The sequence below is a fragment of the Pollachius pollachius genome (genome assembly GCF_949987615.1).
Source record: "Pollachius pollachius genome assembly, chromosome: 9".
Classification (NCBI taxonomy): Eukaryota; Metazoa; Chordata; class Actinopteri; order Gadiformes; family Gadidae; genus Pollachius; species Pollachius pollachius.
The window spans coordinates 15,902,089-15,921,062 of NC_136942.1; the positions used below are offsets into that span (position 1 = coordinate 15,902,089).

General features: G+C 46.6%; 2 protein-coding genes across 2 annotated transcripts; both read right to left on the bottom strand.

Moving 5' to 3' along the window:
* Positions 1-5: 5 nt before the first annotated feature.
* prmt7 (protein arginine methyltransferase 7) lies at positions 6-6,767 on the bottom strand. Its single transcript, XM_079743899.1, has 17 exons — positions 6,550-6,767; positions 6,175-6,211; positions 5,455-5,604; positions 4,820-4,928; positions 4,538-4,650; positions 4,126-4,355; positions 3,577-3,757; positions 3,030-3,157; positions 2,686-2,824; positions 2,496-2,579; positions 2,330-2,377; positions 2,097-2,186; positions 1,816-1,977; positions 1,396-1,470; positions 1,105-1,265; positions 750-846; positions 6-558 (listed from the first exon to the last, which is right to left on the bottom strand). Exons 1-17 carry the CDS (start codon positions 6,642-6,644, stop codon positions 397-399), a joined length of 2,061 nt encoding a protein of 686 aa, XP_079600025.1. The 5' UTR covers positions 6,645-6,767; the 3' UTR covers positions 6-396.
* A 182-nt stretch (positions 6,768-6,949) lies between these two features.
* Positions 6,950-17,663, bottom strand: exoc3l1 (exocyst complex component 3-like 1). Its single transcript, XM_079744143.1, has 15 exons — positions 17,502-17,663; positions 15,232-15,407; positions 14,730-14,949; positions 13,668-13,862; positions 12,839-13,080; positions 12,278-12,496; positions 11,982-12,052; positions 11,534-11,651; positions 11,254-11,379; positions 11,032-11,132; positions 10,636-10,752; positions 9,340-9,613; positions 8,840-8,995; positions 8,337-8,470; positions 6,950-7,963 (listed from the first exon to the last, which is right to left on the bottom strand). The coding sequence occupies exons 1-15, from the start codon at positions 17,539-17,541 to the stop codon at positions 7,777-7,779; spliced, it is 2,376 nt and encodes a 791-aa protein (XP_079600269.1). The 5' UTR covers positions 17,542-17,663; the 3' UTR covers positions 6,950-7,776.
* Positions 17,664-18,974: the final 1,311 nt, after the last annotated feature.

The window sequence follows — 18,974 nt, forward strand, 5'->3', positions numbered from 1 at the left end:
TTGTAAAGTGTTACCATACCTTTTTGTATTTGTACTAGTTTGACTTAACCATGATCGAATTTCACCACGACTTGACAGCTTCTATTCTTTGAGAATGGTTAACCTTGAATACCCTCTAGTTCAGCAAAAATAAGTAGGCAGGACATTCACCTCAAACGCTAGCAATAAAAAATGTGTCATATCCCACATTTTTGGATTTTCTATCAATAGAAAGATTTCAGTTTGTCTTGTTCTCGGTTGTATGATGAACTCGCTATAATCCCAGCGCTAATCCAGAATAAGCAGAAGCAAATCCAAAATACAGTAGGCACAAAAACGGGTTACCAGATGCGCGTCTCCATCGTGAATGTAAAAATAGGGTTTGAATTATAGTTCACTTTATCTTCAGCATCCGTATCACGCTGAATCGGAGGCAACGTTAAACTCCATACTGATGTCTCCTGAGCTGGGCTCAAAGGTGAAACTGTAAGACACTTTGCCGTCTTCCCCCAGGCTTTGTCGTGGCGACGGGAAAAAGTAGACGCCCTGTTTTCTGTGACGACTCCACTCGCAAGCACCCTGTGGGGATGGCATACAGTGGATCCATAAAGATTCTATGCAGCAACTGTAACTGAAATCACGGTAGACGAAAGCAAAAGTAAACCGGAGAATGCAGTTCAAAAGAACATGAACTCTCATCTCAACAAATGTTGTAAATTAGAAAAAGTGAAAGAGAGAGACCGATGAAAACAGGTTTGGTTTCTGCTTACCTGCTCCCCAACATCTCCTGAGAGACCCATGCTGATGGTGACTTCCTCGGTCAGCTGGTACTCCATCCATATGGCAACGCCGTGGCAAGAGCCACTCCTGGAAGGACAACCAGAATACAAGCAATGAAATGCGACGGTCACTTAAGAATACGATTATTATACATTAGAGCTTTAAAGATCAAGATATTGTAGGATGTTAAAAATATGGGAGACAAGAGGCCAGTGAGATATAACTGTCGGAACGTGAAGACCATTTATCAACTTGAATTATATAGCATTTACCACCACACATATTTTAACTCTTGGAGTTCAGGACATAATTATGTAGTCCAAGCCTCCAGGAGATCAAGTGTACCTCACAAAGGGGAAGAAGCCCTCAGCGTTGATTGGCTGCTCAGGGACACACTGCGTGAAATCAAAGGTCATGACGGCAGTGGGCAGGGTCAAAGCTCGGCACGGGTACTCCCACAAGGGGTGGGGCTCAGCCTCACGGGACTCACGGAAGTCCAGAGATCGCTGAAGGACAAGAGATGGAAAATGGAATTATTTCAAAAACTGAACCAAGGAGGTAAGACAAAAAAAGAATAATCCAATGAAAGTCATTGATTTCATAGAGGTAAGAAAATGACTTCAAGGGGCGAGTTACCTGAACCATCTGGTCCATGGGCGACACGTCGAAACCTTCGCACGTTCCACAAGGGGCTCGTATCCTCCAAAGATCCTAGAGGGACAACGATTAAAACAGCGTTTTGTATCATCTCCCCCGTCTGAATGACGATACTCCAAACTCCATGCATGGGGATACAGAGGGTAATCAATCATAGGCACCCATTCTGCTAAACACAATACAAAATGAGTAGGCAACTTATCCCTTATTTGACAGCGACGCAAAAGGGAATTTCTGAATGGAAATGTATGAAATGAATCTCAAGTAAAAAAAACATGAACACCGTAAAGTTCTAACCAATAGGGTTAGAAGCATGCAGCCAGTGAGGGGCTACACCTGCGCGCACCTGGCTAATCAAACCAACAGCCGCAGCTCTGGAGGGTGCGGGTGTGGCCTCACCTGGAACTCCACGGCGGCGGCGTGCAGCGTGGCCGAGCGGGGCAGGATGGAGGCCCCCGGACGCAGGAGCTTGGCCAGCGCCGTCCGGCAGTACCAGAAGAACAGCGAGTGCCACGGCAGCAGGCTGGTGCTGTAGTAAGGCTCCCCCATCAGGACAGAGATCTGGGGGCGGGGCGTCACAACAAGGTATGAGCATGGGACTGAAGACGCCGCAGCTTGCTGCCGGATCAGGACGGACGGATGGGAGTTTAAGGTGCTGGGGTCAGGGGTCAGGGGGTCACCTGTTGTCCCCCCAGGTCGTTAGTGCTGAGCTGGTCGGCTCTGACCTCCAGGAGATCGACGCCTCCTTTCATGGAGTTGGCCTCCAACACCTGCGGAGCACAATGTGGAAGTATGGATTAGTGTATTGCCTTATTGGTGTACACGTGATGACATAGATGTCCAATGTCACGCTTAATATGAATGGCAATGCCATCAAGACGGGATTAACATGTATGTATGTATGTACATTTACCTGTTCAATAACCCGTTTAGACATTCTAGAACTTTCCAAACCGAAGACCTGAATGAAAGGGCAGACAAATGCAGCAAATACTGTTAAGCTCATGGTTTATTCAGACAATATGGAATTAAAATGCTGGAACTAAGAGTCAAAATAAAAATAAGGACAAGTGTCTCACCTTTTTGGCCCCGAGCATGTGAGCAAAGACGGGCAGCAGGCTTCCATCGCTAACGCTCAGACAGACGCTGTCTGCATCCAAAACCTACACACGAAACAGACCCGGCATGAGGTACAATGGCCAATAGCGTGGCATAGTGTGGTCCCATTAAGCCAGCCCGGTCCCCCGCCACCAAGGCCCAGCTACGTACGCTGCGCAGCGCTCTGACGTAGCTCTCCGTGCGACGGCCGTCGTTGAGCTCTCCGAAGCGCGGGCGGTTCCACACCAGGTGGGCGTGGCAGGTACAACATGGCCGGCACAGCGGGGTGTCCTTCAGTCCCACCTGTTGGCTGAGGAAGAAGAGGGCAAACCCCGGGGTCACAACAAGCTGCTGCTAGATCAGGCAGGGGACACATACATCACGCATGCGTGCATTGAGATTTGGACCACTTTTGCAACAATTTCTTTGTTTACTGGAGAGGCGGTGAGGAAACAGTGGTCGGAGGAATGCAGCGTTGACCCACTTCAGCAGAGGAGGGAACCAAATGGAGGTACCTGTCTGTCTGCAGGCCGTACCACAGGCTGTAGTCGTCATGGCTGACCGTGAGGCTCAGCTCCTCCCCCTCCACAACACTCCTTTCGGTAGGCAGGAAGTAAACACTCTGCATCCAGTGGTCGCGCCACTAGAACCAAACAGAACCACGCAGAGCCACGATCCCACATTATTTCCCATGAATTTGACATGAACACTAGAAAAAAGCACATCGCTCATATCTTGGGTCAACTGGTACTGGACGTAGTCCCCAAGACCAAATTGGCTGCCGCCGGGTAGGCAATTGCCATGACCTCTAAACTCACACAACATCATGATTCCAGTTTAAAGTTTAGAAAAACATATTTTTTGTTACTAAACACCACACCAAAAACAATACCAAGGCTTCACCCTGTCGCACAAATGCTAGCCCACTGTTAGCTAGCTAGGTAGGTATGTAGGAATGTTTGTATGAATGTATGCAGGTATGTTTGTATATTGTGCTTTATGTTATGTCATGTTTTTTCTGAGCGTGATCATGTGCATGTGGCTGCGAAGATCTGAACTCACCGGTGCGGCATTTGGTTGTGGGTAGGTCCAGCTGGGGGCCATGGTGCAGACGATGGAGCCCTCGGGGTCCATGTCAATGTCCCACCAGGACAGAACCACCTGGGCCTTGCCGCTGGCCTGGGCTGGAAAGTGAGAGGTGTGGGACTGTGGAGTGCTGCTCACAGGCTTACTGAAGTCCAGACTGGTGGGGGGAGAAAACAACCAAGAGAGGGGCAGAGGGGATGACACAGGGGAATAATAAGGTTAATAACATATAGTTATTGATGAAAATTGGGATATATTTGACTGACCATCGAAAACTAAGTAGCCGAAAAAGTTGAAAATGGCTTATAGAGAGCGTGTATAGAGTGTATAGAGAGCTTTAGTCTATACAATTCTCTGTACTTGTATTTGCAAGTATGTATGTACTGGGTAAAGTTTATTTATTTTTTTATTTAACCAAATATGTCACGCTTTTGCCTGTTCATTTGTATTTTTGAAAATAGAGATTTGATCGCAAAAAAAAGAAGAGCTTGTGTAGAGCCCGCACTCCTTCTCTCTCTGACTCACCTGAACATGGTGCAGAGAGGGCCCAGGGGTGTGAACTGTTCAGGGGACACCTGGCTGAGCTGGATGTCGCAGACGGAGTGGGCCCCGGCGCACTGCGTTACCGCAGGGGGCGGAGCCAGGGGGGCCCCCTCCACCACCACGGGCTGCAGCTGGCCCCAGCTCCACAGCAGCTCCGACTCCACCAGCTGAGAGTAGACAGTGGCCCGGTGTGGCACGGCCTCACAGCCCTCCTGTAGGGGGCGGTGGAGAGACAATCCGAGCGGAAGAATGGAGTAAACGGGGTCTAAAGCAGACCGTTTCGGCTTGGACTCCAACCCCCTGAATAGATGATCCTACTCCCGAAGGACATGAACAGACGGTGATTGCTCTATGCCCTTCCTGATGAATGGGATAAAAAGACACACACACGTACCTGCACCAGATTCTGGTGTGCGTGTTCGTAGCTAGGCAACGCCCCCTCGCCAATCAGCTCAGTGTCAAAGAGCTCTGTGACCAAGATGTTGGCTCTCGTCTGCATGTCCCCATCTGTCAAAAGACAAACATTATTTTAGTTAGTTACAACTTATCTATTTTAGGACAATGTAATTTAAAAAAAAGCACACATTTCATTTTCCTAACATGGCGGAGAAATAACTGCAGGTATAAGCCAGCTACATAACTGTAGCAGAATGTAGATGAGGGCATCATGTCTGACCTGGCCCTACAGTGACTTCTGTGGAGTGCTTGTTAATGATCTTCATGCGGTCGGAGAAGCCGTTTTTTTCCACAATGCACTTTGCTGCCTCGGCCATGGGCTTGAACACCTGAGAACGAAAATAATAAATAGATAGGTAGTAGCTTCATATTGATAAGCTACAACTGAATAAGATTGGGAGAAGGGGAGAAACTCAAGGATGTGTTAGAATTAAAACAAACGTAATACATTGCGTTGTGAATATTATATAAAGAGCAGAATCAGGTTTCTAAACTTTTGGGGATTAATGGGGAGATTTAATTTGAAGATATAAAGCTTCCTAATGCATTCAAGCACTGCAGCGTAAACTTTATGTAATAGTGCTTTATAACACTGCATGTTTTGGTGTTAAAAATAACCATTGGTTTGGCTAAATATTTATTGGGAACGGAGCTTTCAGCAATAAGCAAAGAGGAGCCTGTTGCAAATTCTGGTGTGGTCCCTGATCACAAAGAAGGTTATAGTCTGTAGCTTATTATAGACTTATACTCAAACACTAGCATTTCCTTACAATATAATATAAATGCTATAATTTCATTCAACTATAGTGGCATATATTACATAGGCCTTTCTCTTTAGAAATGTCTGGCTCATACCTCTACGGCGTAGCAGAAGTCTGCCCCCGCCGTGAGTGCCATCATGGAGAGCAGGCCCGTGCCCGTTCCGATGTCCAGAACCGTCGCCTTCTCACCACGAGCCTTCACTCTGGCCACAGCTGCACGGATACCCGCGTAATATTTCTGGTTCTGGAACAGAGAGAGAGGGCAGAGCTTTATAAGATGAACGGAACAGATTAACTGACCAAGTAGGGTATGTCCTAGGAAGGAATTAAGTGGATTGTTATTAATCAATTTTAAACAGTTCTAGAGGATAACCTATGTTTTAATGTGTCTGGTGGGAGAAGCCCTCCTAATGTCACTCTTGTAGATTTAGCAAAAGAAATTACCCTCCAGAGTCAATGAATAGCCCGCAGTACATCTGTGCGGCAGCAGGTCAAACATTTTAAAAAGATGTGCAGCTTCAGGTTGCAGAGCGGCAATGAGCATGACACAATGCATGAACCTGCCCCTGAGAAAGGGACTCCATTCCACTGTGATTACTGGAGTTGCATTTTCACCCAAAAGTTAGCTCTAAAAGCCATACTCAGAGATTATACTATTTGGATGCCCAGGATAACTGATAGCTCATCATGAGTGAGTGGAGGTGTACTGTGTATGCCTAATTTGTGTGATTAATCCTGTGTGCATCACATTCAAGGTCTGTTGAATGCTGAATAGACTGAGGAATGGACATTCAAACCAGCTCAGCAAACTCACCCGGTCGGTATCATGAAGCATATCAGCATAACTGGACCTGATACAAGAAAGAGATACAAGTTACAATTATTGATTTTGTAAGTGTATGGCCAATCCTAATGACTTGGCATCAATGACTTACTACGCCAGTGCATTGTCCAAAATAAATCCCAGATGTATTGACATTATTATAAAAGCATTCTAGTATTTTTTATTATGGGGCAATGTAAATGTATACTGTGCTATCTTAAGCTATGAAGTGAACTGATTGACCAACAGAGCAAACATAGTTAGCTTTCTGTATACAATAATAATCATGAAACGTATGGTAACACACGGCAGCTAAATTAAACGTTTATTAGTGCTAATAATGCTATGCTCCCCATTGCAACCTGCCTTGCTATCTCTTGATGATAGTCGTATTCCTCACTCTCCTCCACCCAATCTAGGGCACCCGTAGTTGGGTTCGCTCGTCCACAGAACGTCTTCATTTCTGCATAGATTTCCAATATATGATCACCGGTTAACTGAATGACTTTAGTTTATGACAAGCATATACGTCCAATTACTACCGTGGTACTGTAGTTTACTTTACAGCAGCATTGCCTACAAGGGGGCAGACATTTTCACCGACAGCGTCACACGTTGTTCTGATCACGTGGTCAAAGGAACACGTGACAAAACTGTTACCCTGCTACCAATCAGTCTCGGATGATAACGTTGCATTCTGAAAACATAGGAATCGAAACACATTGTTTCGTATAGTTTATTTGACACAGTTTATACTGAGAGACAATTCAGGATACTAGTTTCCATCCACTTTTGAGGAAACTGTGACACCAATGACAAATGTAAATTAGAAAATCTCGCCTGCTTTTTTTGTGTACAATAGAATGCATTTGCATTGTTCTGATGCAACGGTTGGCTAATATATAGGTTTATTAAATATATGATGTACTTGATTGTATGAGGCATTATTTTCTCAAGAAGGTTCTGTGCTTTCAAATGTTGTTTTTCCCAAGTGAACAAAATGCAAATGTAAGAAATACAATATTTGTATAATTAAATTCAAACTTCAAAAATATTTTCTTAAGTGTACTTCAAAAATGAACGCAATGCAATTAATAATAATACCAATTGTTTGAAAACATTGCTCGGAGTATTAATAGTTATCTGGCCATCTCCGTTGCATGTTTTAAAATGGGTGATTCAAAATAAGGGCGGGGTCGACCACATAACCTTGCCCCAAAAGTGTATCGAGGTGCAAACAAGACCTTAATCTGTAGCATTAGACATGAACAAGATGGTCTTCAATCACCTTTAATCTATGTCTCTACCTGTACAGGCTGCAGACCTTTCCAAAAGTTGAATCCGATGGTAGGTATACCATCAAAACTACCCCTAAAACAGTCCTTCCTAAGTGGTTGCAGCTAATTTGTGAAAGAAAACCCCCAGCAATGAACAATGTCTAGAACCCTGTAACATAATCCATCTCAAATCCATCTGAAACCAAAACGGTCCTTACACTTAATACTAAAACCGAAGCAGAAGAACATAACAAGGGCTGAGTGAGGGCCGACAGTCAGCCGGCCTCTGTCCTATTGTAGTGCAGCAGTCCAGAGCTCAAGCACACTTGGCGGTTGGCAGACAGAAGGGCATGGGGGAGGTAGGCACCAGGATGTCTGTGAAGATAGGCCGGTAGCCGGCAGGAAGGGGCGGGGCGCTCTGCTCCATCACATCCAGCACCGCGCCCCTCACGTCCCGGGAAACATCCCCACGGATGTCCAGCAGCACACACACATGCTCCTCACTGGGGAGGGACAGGAGGACAGACAGACAGTTAGTTTGGCTTTTATGGGGAGTGTCAAAAATATGCTATGGTATGGCATCATAAAGCCAAAGAGTTTCTATTTTGTAGTTTTTTCAAGCCAGCTGCGATCCTCTGCCAGTTTAGGTAACCTTATTCTGCCTATATCTTATGTGCTGTTGCCAATCTTGTATACTGTATAAATATGTATTGACTTCTACCCTACCCTGTCATGGCTTCAACCTTGCAAATGTTTCCGTCTCGCACTTTGTATGCATTTTCTATGATACTTTACAAATAAAGTGAATTTATATTTTTGTTGTGGAGGAAAGCCAATCTACTTAGAGGAGGTATGAGGAGAACCAGCAGGTCTGACCTGATGTCAGGGTACTTTGCCACGACCCCGGACACCTCCAGACTCAACATGCAGGGGTCCTTCAGCCGGATGAAGTCGGCCAGGACAGGCAGCAGAGCCAGCGGGGTCCCCTCCGGTACCGACCCTTCACCTTCCTGGGGACGTCACGGAAAAGCATCACAATCACGTTGGTGTCATGCTCATACACACCTACGCCCAAAGACGGATGGCTTATAGAAGAAATGCCTCCATACTGAATCTGTTTCAAACTAGATCCCAAAACATTTAACCCTCTAAAAGGGCAGAATTTATCATCCAGTCCATTTGTGGTGCATCTAAACAATCGGATGAACCAAACACTAGGATGTTTTTTATTTATTAATTTAACTTGATCAAGAGTTTAAATTGCTGTGCCAAGTGTTGTCCCCGTCGAGGTTGGACGTCCGGCCCAGGGGTGTGCACACTCGATGTTTCGTATAAAAATATAGTGAGGAGGAGGAGCCAGAAGGAGAGCGTGCCCCCACCAGGCCGGTGAAGGGTTCTCTGAGCTGCAGGTCGTCCTGGGCGATGCGCTGGGCCAGCTGCAGCCTCTCCCCAGCGCTGCGGCACACCATCCTCTTGTGCATGAGGGCCCGCACGTATTCCACCACCAGCATCCACTGGGCCTCCTCCTGCAGACGCTGTGGTGGAGAGGGGGGGGGTAGTTACACACACACACCACATTTTAGATTAGCCTGGTGTGTGTACTCACGTATGTATGCATTTATATTTTCTTCATTTCTAAATTTACTTTTTGTATTTTAAATTATACAGGAAATGCATCAAAAGGTCAGGTGTACAAAATGTCATTTTAACTTCAAGGTTCCCTCCAGTGCTCATACCAGATCAAATACATCTTTTTATATGTTGTTCTTTTAAAATATTGTTTTATATACGATGCCTGTGATGCTCCTGTTCTATAATAGGACCACGACAACAGCTCTGGTCGGTCGGTATAGAAGGCGGTGGCGGCCTTCTCCCTGACCTGCTGGCAGGGTGGGCGCACGCGGACGTACAGCTCCAGGTGTCTCTCCAGGACCCGGCACACCATGGGGGTGGAGGGGTTCCCCTGGGCCAGCCAGGGGCGGCTCAGCAAGCCCTGCAGGACGGGCTGCAGCTCCAGCAGCAGCTGGTCCATGGCCAGGCGACAGGCCCGCCTCACGGCGCGGTCCAGGGCCGCCATGGGGTTGGGGGGGGTGCGGGAGTACAGGCAGGCGGTGGGGGACGACTGCTGCCGCTGCAGGCCCTCTGTGGACGCCCTGTAGCCGGGCGGGGTCCGGGGGCGATAGGGGGTTCATCAAACCCGCACTGTCACACTTTCCTACTGCAGCTATTTACGCCATGCAAACATTGCATTTTTAAAGAGTGAAGCGCTATGGATAGAATTGAAAACCTCAGATGATGACTGTCATCTGAGAATTATGTCGCTACAACTGTAGCTAAAACTCCAGCCACTAGAGGCTGCTAATGGGAAAATAAATAACGGTTTGAATAAATAGCCTTTACTATTTCCGCACACGCTTCTATCCAAAGCGTCTAAAAGGGAATTTTTCATCAATATGCAGGATGGTCATGCATTGCTCATCAAGTCTTCCTACAGGTAGACTGCGTACATTGGGGTCCAATTGCAGAACCTTTTGACTTGGAGTGAAACAACCCTAACCACAAGGACTTTTGTAATCAATAACAACAAGATGGCTACCATCCAAGAAAGGGTTACAATGATACTGCACCCAAAAACTAAACAATAAACAATACACATTTATAAACATTTACACTCTTGCTGAATCTATTATAGTTTCATTAGGGATTCCATTCATCAGGTTTATTGCAGCTTTTAATGTAGTTTGGACATGTGCTCACTAGAAAACAGAGGGACACATACTGAATGTATAGAAACTTAAAACCTAAGAGAGTTTCTAAAAAGGTGGTCCTATATGAGCTCATCCAGTCATGTTCCAAAAGTCTAAATGAAACCAAATGTTGCTGCGCTACCCTTTGGCTGTTACAGTCTTGCCCATCAAATATCCCCTTTCAGTGCTACAGTACAGAAGAGCATAGCAAGGAGCAAGATGATTCATTGATAGAAAGGTTTTATATCCAAATAACTTAATAACAGCTCTGATTACTGTACAATTCATTCTCTGTCAATAAATGAATAAACGAATTGCTCCACTCCTTGACTACAACAGCAGCCTATGCACAAGCAGCCATCTAACATAAATAATTCAGAGCTGAAGCGATTGCCTCTGCACCCCCTGTCTCCATGTCTGGGTCTTACTTGAGAACGATGCAGTTGCTGATAGAAGCCAGGAGGTAATGGAGGTACAGCTTGTTCTGGCTGTTGTTCTGATCCTTGCGATGCTCTTTACCAAACTCAACCAGCGCCTCGCGAAACCTGGAGGCCAGCAAAACAGAGAGAGAGAAGGAAGGAGGAGTAGAGGGACAAGTAAAAGGCTTGTTTCACATGAGAAGAGGGTTAAAAAACAGCACTCCTTGTTTGCAGACCCATGGGATTATTATATAGGTAGACTAGAACGCTTGATGACTGACACAGCGTATAAAGATAATGAAACACACACACAAACACACGCACACTTGTTTAGCAGGTTCTCCATCAAACACACACAAACACAGAAACACACACACACACACACACACACACTCAGATACACACTTGTTTAGCAGGTTCTCCATCTCGTAGAGTCCCATCTGTATCGTCTGGTCTCGCAAGGATTCTCCTATCATCAGGGCAACACGCACGTTGTCCTCCAACATCTGTCAAACCCCAACAGCAGCCAAACACACACACACACACACACACACCAGGGATTCAATTAGACCTGTACCTTCTTGTATTTATGTGTGCAAGAGAATTTGTGCATGCAGAGTTTACCACCTGTGTGATGATAGTGGGCAGGCAGGTCTGGTAGAAGCCTTCATGGTCCGTGTCAGGTTCCTGGTCCCTCTGCCAGTCTGTCAACTCCACCTCCAGGGCTTTATGCATCCATTCTGACACGCGCTTCTGCACACACATGCATGCACATGCACACACACACAGGCATAAACACAAACACACACGCACGCATGCATGCATGAGCACGCAGACCGACAGGGATTAGAGCCTGACCAGGGGGAGAAGATGAGACTGTAATACCGCTACTTGTGGTCTAACACACCCGGACACTCTGAACGTATTTCTTCTGCAGCTTCTCCAGACTCTCCAGGGAGATGAGGGGCCCCAGCTCCTGTCTCTTCATCTCAGCCACCACCTCCGGCTCTCCCATCATGTCTGGGCTGCAATGGGGGAAAAAACACTCACCTGTCAGATTTTAATTGCGAGAAAATTCTGTCAGTTCAGGGGTAATGGAGAAGAGCTGGTGGAGAGGGGAGGAGGCCATGTCACAAAGAACCCATCACTTTCCTGTAATGATTTAGTTTCTGTGATTATATGTAAAAAAAAAAAGTATGTAAAAAGTAGGATTCCCCAGCAATATTGTCTCATTCGAAAAAGAGTTTGCTTAAATTTGACACAAAAGCAAAGTGAATTGTTACCTATTTGCCTGTCTGGACAAAATAACAGACAGGATTTATATTACTGAATAAAAAGTTTAAAAAAAAGATCACCTGTTGTAGATGTGTATCACCCAGTTGAGCACAGCAAAGATTTCCCCACTTTCCAGCTCCCAGCTGCTAACCTAGACCAGAAACATCTGTTTTGCTATTTATAAAGTGAGCTCATGAACTTCATGTCTAAGAAAAGGTAATAATGATCCTTAAACACCAATTATGATGAGTGCTACAAGGTGTACATACATATCACATAAATAATAATAATAAATAAGAGAACGAAACTGCCAACACATTCTCACACGCGTAATGAAAAAAGAGAAAGTTAAACCCAGTCTCCTGGAGCCTCTCACCAGCGCCAGGTGGGTCTGCAGGCACTGGTGGCTGGCCCTCAGGTAGGCCCCGGTCAGGCGGTAGTGCTCCGGCACACAATGCTCCAGCAGGTGCCGCACCGTGGCCAGGTCGGCCGTGATGGCGTGCTGCAGCGCGGACAGGTGTCCCGCCAGGCCCGGCCCGCGGGTGTGCATGTAGGACACGCTGCGGAACCGCGAAGACACCGCCTCCTCCAGCACCTGTCTTAAACAGACGGGGTCGCCTGGGTTGAACGGTACTGGTGGCACACGTCTTTTATATACTGGGTGGAATGGAACGTTTCGACAAAATTTGATTCAGTATCAATACTTCCCTGGCAGCCTCCCATTTGATTCCCTTCTGTTTTTTATGTTTTTTTTATAGCCATTTTAAATATACAGAAATGTGATGCAAGTATATGTATATGTTGTACATTTAATAACCCTGTAAAGCATACTGGAATTAAATGCAGTGGTATAACAACACCATAAACTAAAAAAATAAGACTATTAGTCTGCATGCATATTAAAAACAACACCAGCAGCAGCAGCAAGGTTACGGACCTGGAAGAAACGCTCCCTCCAGCAGCGAGGTCTCCCAGGGGGCAGGGGTCTGACCCCAGCTCCTCCTCCTCCTCCTCCTCCTCCTCCTCCTCCTCCCCCTCCCCCTCCTCCTCCCCTCTCCTCCAGCAGAGCGCGGTCCACAGCCTCCTCCCGCTCCACGATGCGCACTGCGGATACAAAGGGCGTGGGGTTCTGGCGGGCCAGGGCCAGGCTGCTGCTCACGACAGCCCAGATCTCCTTACCTGCAGCGGGCAGCAGGGGACACAGCCACTAGGGTGCTGTCTGGGAGGACCAGGAGCAACAGCAGGGGACTCAGAAAACCTTTGCCAGTGGATAGAGGGCAATTCTAGTTTGGTTGTGAGTTTTAGATATAGTCTACACAAAAATGGATTAAAGGTTCTTTACGGTTTACGGTGCTAATATCTGTATTTACTATTTGGTTATATAGCAGCCGATTCTATCTTACTATCTTACAGTGACTTACAGCTTAAACTCAAACATGAGAATCTCCAAGAGGTTCTAAGCTTGCAACATTGTCCATTGTCTCCTATATTTAATGGCTTACAATGTATAATGTCCTAATAATGTCAGATATTACAGCCTGTACTGGACAATTATCTCACTGAGAAACTTTAGACACTTAAGGCGCGCAGTATATACAATAGTGTTAACTATGTCTACCTCAGCTGTCTATAACGTTTAGATAAATTACAATGATACATTTATTAATGTATCATTGTACCTTTTCTACTACCGCCCCGTAAACTTTCTGCTGTGAAGCCCACGTTTCCAGTGCAAGCTACAGTCTCATGCTGCGTCCTCCTCCTACCCAGGGCCTCCACCAGCCGGCCCACCCCGGAGAAGTAGTGCAGCACCAGCGTGTGGTCCTCCCGGCTCAGGGCCGCGCCGCTCAGCTGCCACAGGATGTCGTCCTGCCAGCACTCCAGCTCCGTCAGCCGGGCGTGGGCCTCTAGCAGCCGCCGAGACTCCACCAGACGCTCCGTCTCCGCCACCATGCTGCGCACTGGCAGGGGAGAGGGAGAGGGAGGGAGAGGGAGAGGCAGAGGGAGAGAGAGAGAGAGAGGGAGAGAGAGAGAGAGAGAGAGAGAGAGAGAGAGAGAGAGAGAGAGAGAGAGAGAGGGAGGGAGAGGGAGAAAGAGAGGGAGGGAGAGGGAGAGAGAGAGGGAGAGGGAGAGAGAGAGAGACAGAGAGAGGGAGAGAGAGAGAGACACACAGAGAGAGAGAGAGAGAGGGAGAGGGAGAGAGAGAGAGACAGAGAGACAGAGAGAGAGCGAGAGAGATCACTTCGTTAGTAGATGCTTTCTCCCTGATGACATCATCCAGTGTTGATTCGGAACATGAGATCACATCTATAATGCATCCCTTGATTGACCTCAACTTTTACAAGATTTATTTTACCTTTTTCTGGGGAAGAATAAAGTAATTATCTATATATATGGATGTATAATATCAATTCTAATACGAATCCAATGCAGTGGGTTCAGTCCAACACATGTATCATATTTTCTGTATCCACCCTTTGAGTTTATTGTCCTTCCAGAGCTGTAATGGCTTTGACACACCAACCAGATTATCGGCCTTCGGACAGTCTGGCGAGCTCAGTGACCTGAGTCTGCTCGGTGTGTGCTGTGCGATCGGCCGTCGGTGATCTTCTCAAGCCCGTCTGGGTTCTTTTCCGCTGATTGCACATGTTGACCCGGGCCATGACCATATCGGTCCGACTGCCTTTTCTGCCGGCGATCGGCAGTCGGAAATGGTGTGTCAGGGCCACAAGGACGACCACGCACCGGCGAACGGCGGCGGGACGGACCTCCTGACGGGGGTACTGTTCCCCCTCATGACCTCCGGCGCCTCCTGGAGCTCCACTCACCGGAGTAGAGGCGCGGCAGGTTGCTGACGGTGGCCAGGAGCTGGTAGTGGCTGCAGGACAGCTCCCTCAGGGTCTCCATGGAGCCGACAACCTCGGCGTTGTGGTCGGACTCGGAGACGGCCTTCTGCAGGGCGCGGGACGCATCTCCCAGCTCCACCCGGGACTCCTGCAGCAGTCTCAGACCCCAGCCCACCCCCTCCAGGTAGGACTGCACCACCGACTGGAGGGGAGGGGGAACGCAAACACAAACCTTCATGCTAGGATGAGCCTCTGTTTAGGTCTGAAGCGGGACGATGGAGGGCAGAGGAGCCCCTTCAGATAATAAACAGGGCAGATACGATTTAAACCGACTTAAAATATAGACGCGTACCTGTAGGGGAACAGCCTGGCAACCTAAATAATGCAACCTCAAATCTGTAGTTCTGGGAGGCTGTTTCATCGAATTGTAGCGAATGTTATACCTATTTAGGCGCAGGTGTGTTTGTGTGCAGAAGGGCGTCACCTTGAGTCTGGTGTGTATGGAGGAGGTCCTCTGGCTCTCTCTCTTCCTATACTGGCCCAGTCTCTCCAGGTGCTCCGGCCGAGAGAAGACCCCCGACGCCCACTTCAGGGCCGCCCCTCTCGCCAGGAGCTCCGCTCGGGCCACCTCCGGCCACACCTCGGTACGGAGCGCAGGGTCTGCCAAGCACACAGACTTATGGGTGAGTCTAGCAGACGTATGGGTGAGTCTACCAGACTTATGGGTGAGTCTAGCAGACGTATGGGTGAGTCTAGCAGACGTATGGGTGAGTCTACCAGACTTATGGGTGAGTCTAGCAGACGTATGGGTGAGTCTAGCAGACGTATGGGTGAGTCTACCAGACTTATGGGTGAGTCTAGCAGACGTATGGGTGAGTCTAGCAGACTTATGGGTGAGTCTAGCAGACGTATGGGTGAGTCTACCAGACTTATGGGTGAGTCTAGCAGACATATGGGTGAGTCTAGCAGACGTATGGGTGAGTCTAGCAGACGTATGGGTGAGTCTACCAGACTTATGGGTGAGTCTAGCAGACGTATGGGTGAGTCTAGCAGACTTATGGGTGAGTCTAGCAGACGTATGGGTGAGTCTAGCAGACGTATGGGTGAGTCTAGCAGACTTATGGGTGAGTCTAGCAGACGTATGGGTGAGTCTAGCAGACGTATGGGTGAGTCTAGCAGACGTATGGGCAATGTAGGGGAAAAGAACATGAGAACAAACGAAAAGAGGATTTCCACTCACACATTGCAGACTAACCCAATTGGAACTCAGTATTGGTATTTAAAGTGATATTCTCCATTGTCCACATTCCTGTTGTAATGGTTCCCATATTTCATTTGTGAAATTTCAATGGTGTAATAGTTGTACAAAATGTTGGATAGTTTGTTCCAACGTTGATTATTATGTTGTGTTATGTTTAAGTTATTTTCATGTACCTGCTAGAAAACCAGTTTAGGAGCCAGCTATTAGTAAGCAATAGCTTTCTAAAGGTTTCTACTGACAACAGGCTATATAGCCTGTTGACCTCCCATCAGGAGAGAATATCACATTTAGGAATTGACGTTATTGATCCACTCATGCCATAGATGGGTCACACCACTGGGCATATGGCTTGTCATTTGACCAACAGCCTGGTTTGGTGTCTATTTTAATCTAAATTAGTCTAGTAATGTGATATGCTTGTAACTCAGCATTATCAAATTCTGTCTGAACAATACTCTGGGTTGATGCTTGCTTTTCATGTTTATTTTCATTTCCCATAAATTTGCAGAGAAATAAATTATTTGCTATTGTTGGATCAGGTTTTTTGTTGAGTAACTTGAACAGTATTCTGATATGAAACAGGGATTTCTTGCAGTCCATATAATCAAAAAAAGATCTGATTTCTTAAATGAAACCAAAGGGATCATATTTACATTCTGCCTCATCATAGCTGGATAAATGTAGTACTGTAGTAAAATATTGGGCAGTACATGCCTTATGGTTAACTATGTGTTCCGGGGACAAGCTTCCAGAAACGTGGACTGTAACCGGAAAACGTCTGGTCACCCTGAGTAACCATTAATGTTAATCACGTAAAGCTGACACGCAATACTGAGAAACCATTCATACAAATCATGTAAACACAAAGATAAGGGGACACAAAATGCTTTATCAAATAACATTAGGTCCCCACTTGTACGGCGAGCTCAATGTGTGTGTTAACAACTTCACGTGTCAGAATGAGATAAACAAGCCCGCCTATGTATCTGAAATGAGTCATGGGGCAACCCTGTTATCTGCTGCCGGGATCTAATCCCAGGAATGTCCTCATCAGTAAATCTGTTGTCTGCAACAACAAAATTGACAGAAGCAGCACCTCAGGGTCAGGACTCAGAGTCATAAGATCCATGGCAGAACAGCAGCATTACAGCCAAAATAAAGGCACAGAAACAATTTGGCAATAGAGAGGATGTTGGCAACGCTATCTTTAAAAAACAAGCGTCAGCCGACTGACCAGGGGACAGCTTCATCAGTGGCAATATCACCACTTTGCTCACAGCAGGCAACGTATTTATTTGATAAGAGAAAGTCTAAAAACGCCCCAAAAGGCATATGGCACAAGTTAGTACGATACATGCATACACTCAGTTATTCATGGCAAAGCACTGTTCAGTCAAATACAACTGTACATTCCAGTGGGGTGTCGGTCATTCATACATGTTGTCATTGTGTGTTTGTGTGTGTGCTTGTGTGTGTGTGTGTGCCTGCATTACCTTCTGGTTTGTCACCTCCATTCTGCTCCCCTCCAGACATTTAAGTTGGTGGTGTTCAGCTGCCAGCTCTCCCTTCTACAGCGCCGAGCCCCTGAATGTTTCCCAGAGTGCCAGCCCTGAGCGCTGCCAGCGGCACACAACAATACAATACCGGGCGTGCGAGGCAGAGGAAACAGGGACACAGACCAGGAGAGAGAGGGCTGGTCGAGAGAGGGTGCATATTAATTTTGACTCGCCTCCTCTCCCTCGCTCTAATGCTCACACACACACACAATCTCTCTCTCTGACACATCCTCCACTTAGAGGCCGACAGGAAAAGGGCGGAGGAGTTGCCGCGAGGGGGAGGGAGAGAGATAGAGAGAATGAGAGGGCGGTAGAGAGTCAGTTAGGGACTTGAATATGTCCAACCCTAACCCCAATGGGTGAGAGGGGCCAGACCATCTGAATAACCCAACTGATGTCAATGAGGAGACAGACGTTTTAAATAAACAAAACATGGTCATTGTACATTACATTAGTACAGATGGTCCGACATATTTCTAGTTACATATGTTTTACTATCATTGTTTTTGTTATAATTTATTAGCAGTTTATTCTCCAGGTCCATGCATTTAAGCTGGAGGAGAGATGGTGAAAGAGTTATAGAGAAGGAACAAGAGGAAGAGCCAGCATGAGTGAGTAAAACAGTAAGTGGACTTAGTGTCAATCCCTGGAACCCATGAGACCTCCTCTGATTCCTAAGGTAAAACCAATAAGGCTGAAAGTCACAGGATGAGAAACCATACATAATACATGAGCCATTATGACCTACCATAAAACAAGCTCACGGAAGAGTAAATTTAGGACATGTGTCACTGAATCCTCGTTGTCGCCCATGTTAAAAGGTAAGGCTTCAAATACAAATCGAACCACCAATAATATCGGCAAAAAAATCCCGATAAGCTTTGTTCTGTAGAGGTCACTGGTAGCCATTATATTGGCCCAAACAATCTCCCAAAACAAAGTCAGTGAACCTTACCAGACTGTTTGTGCTGAACAATGCCTTGTTTTATTATTCCTTCTGTTGCAACATCAGCCTGCATGGCTGAGGGCTCGGGGATCCTGTGCAGCTGTTTTGAGGCCGCTGGTGGCGGAGTTGTTACACAGGCTGCACTTCCACCTTTGGAGGGAGTTTGTTTATTTATCGGACCTCCCCTTCGTTAACTGTCTTGTGAAGGGATTGTGTTAACATCCAAAATACTTATTCTAAACGCGCTGAAGTGGTTTATAGTTGGACAGCAGTATAAATAATATTAGAGACTTCAGTTTTATTTTGCAATTGAAATGTCTGAAGATTGAGTCAAGTCATACAACATATACAAAATATGACATAATATACTTGGTTTACATCAAAATGTTTTTTCCCCGCAAAGGATGTGTTTGAAGGCCGTTTTTGTTTCCGCAAGGCCATCTTATCAGTGCTACCTTTTGTCC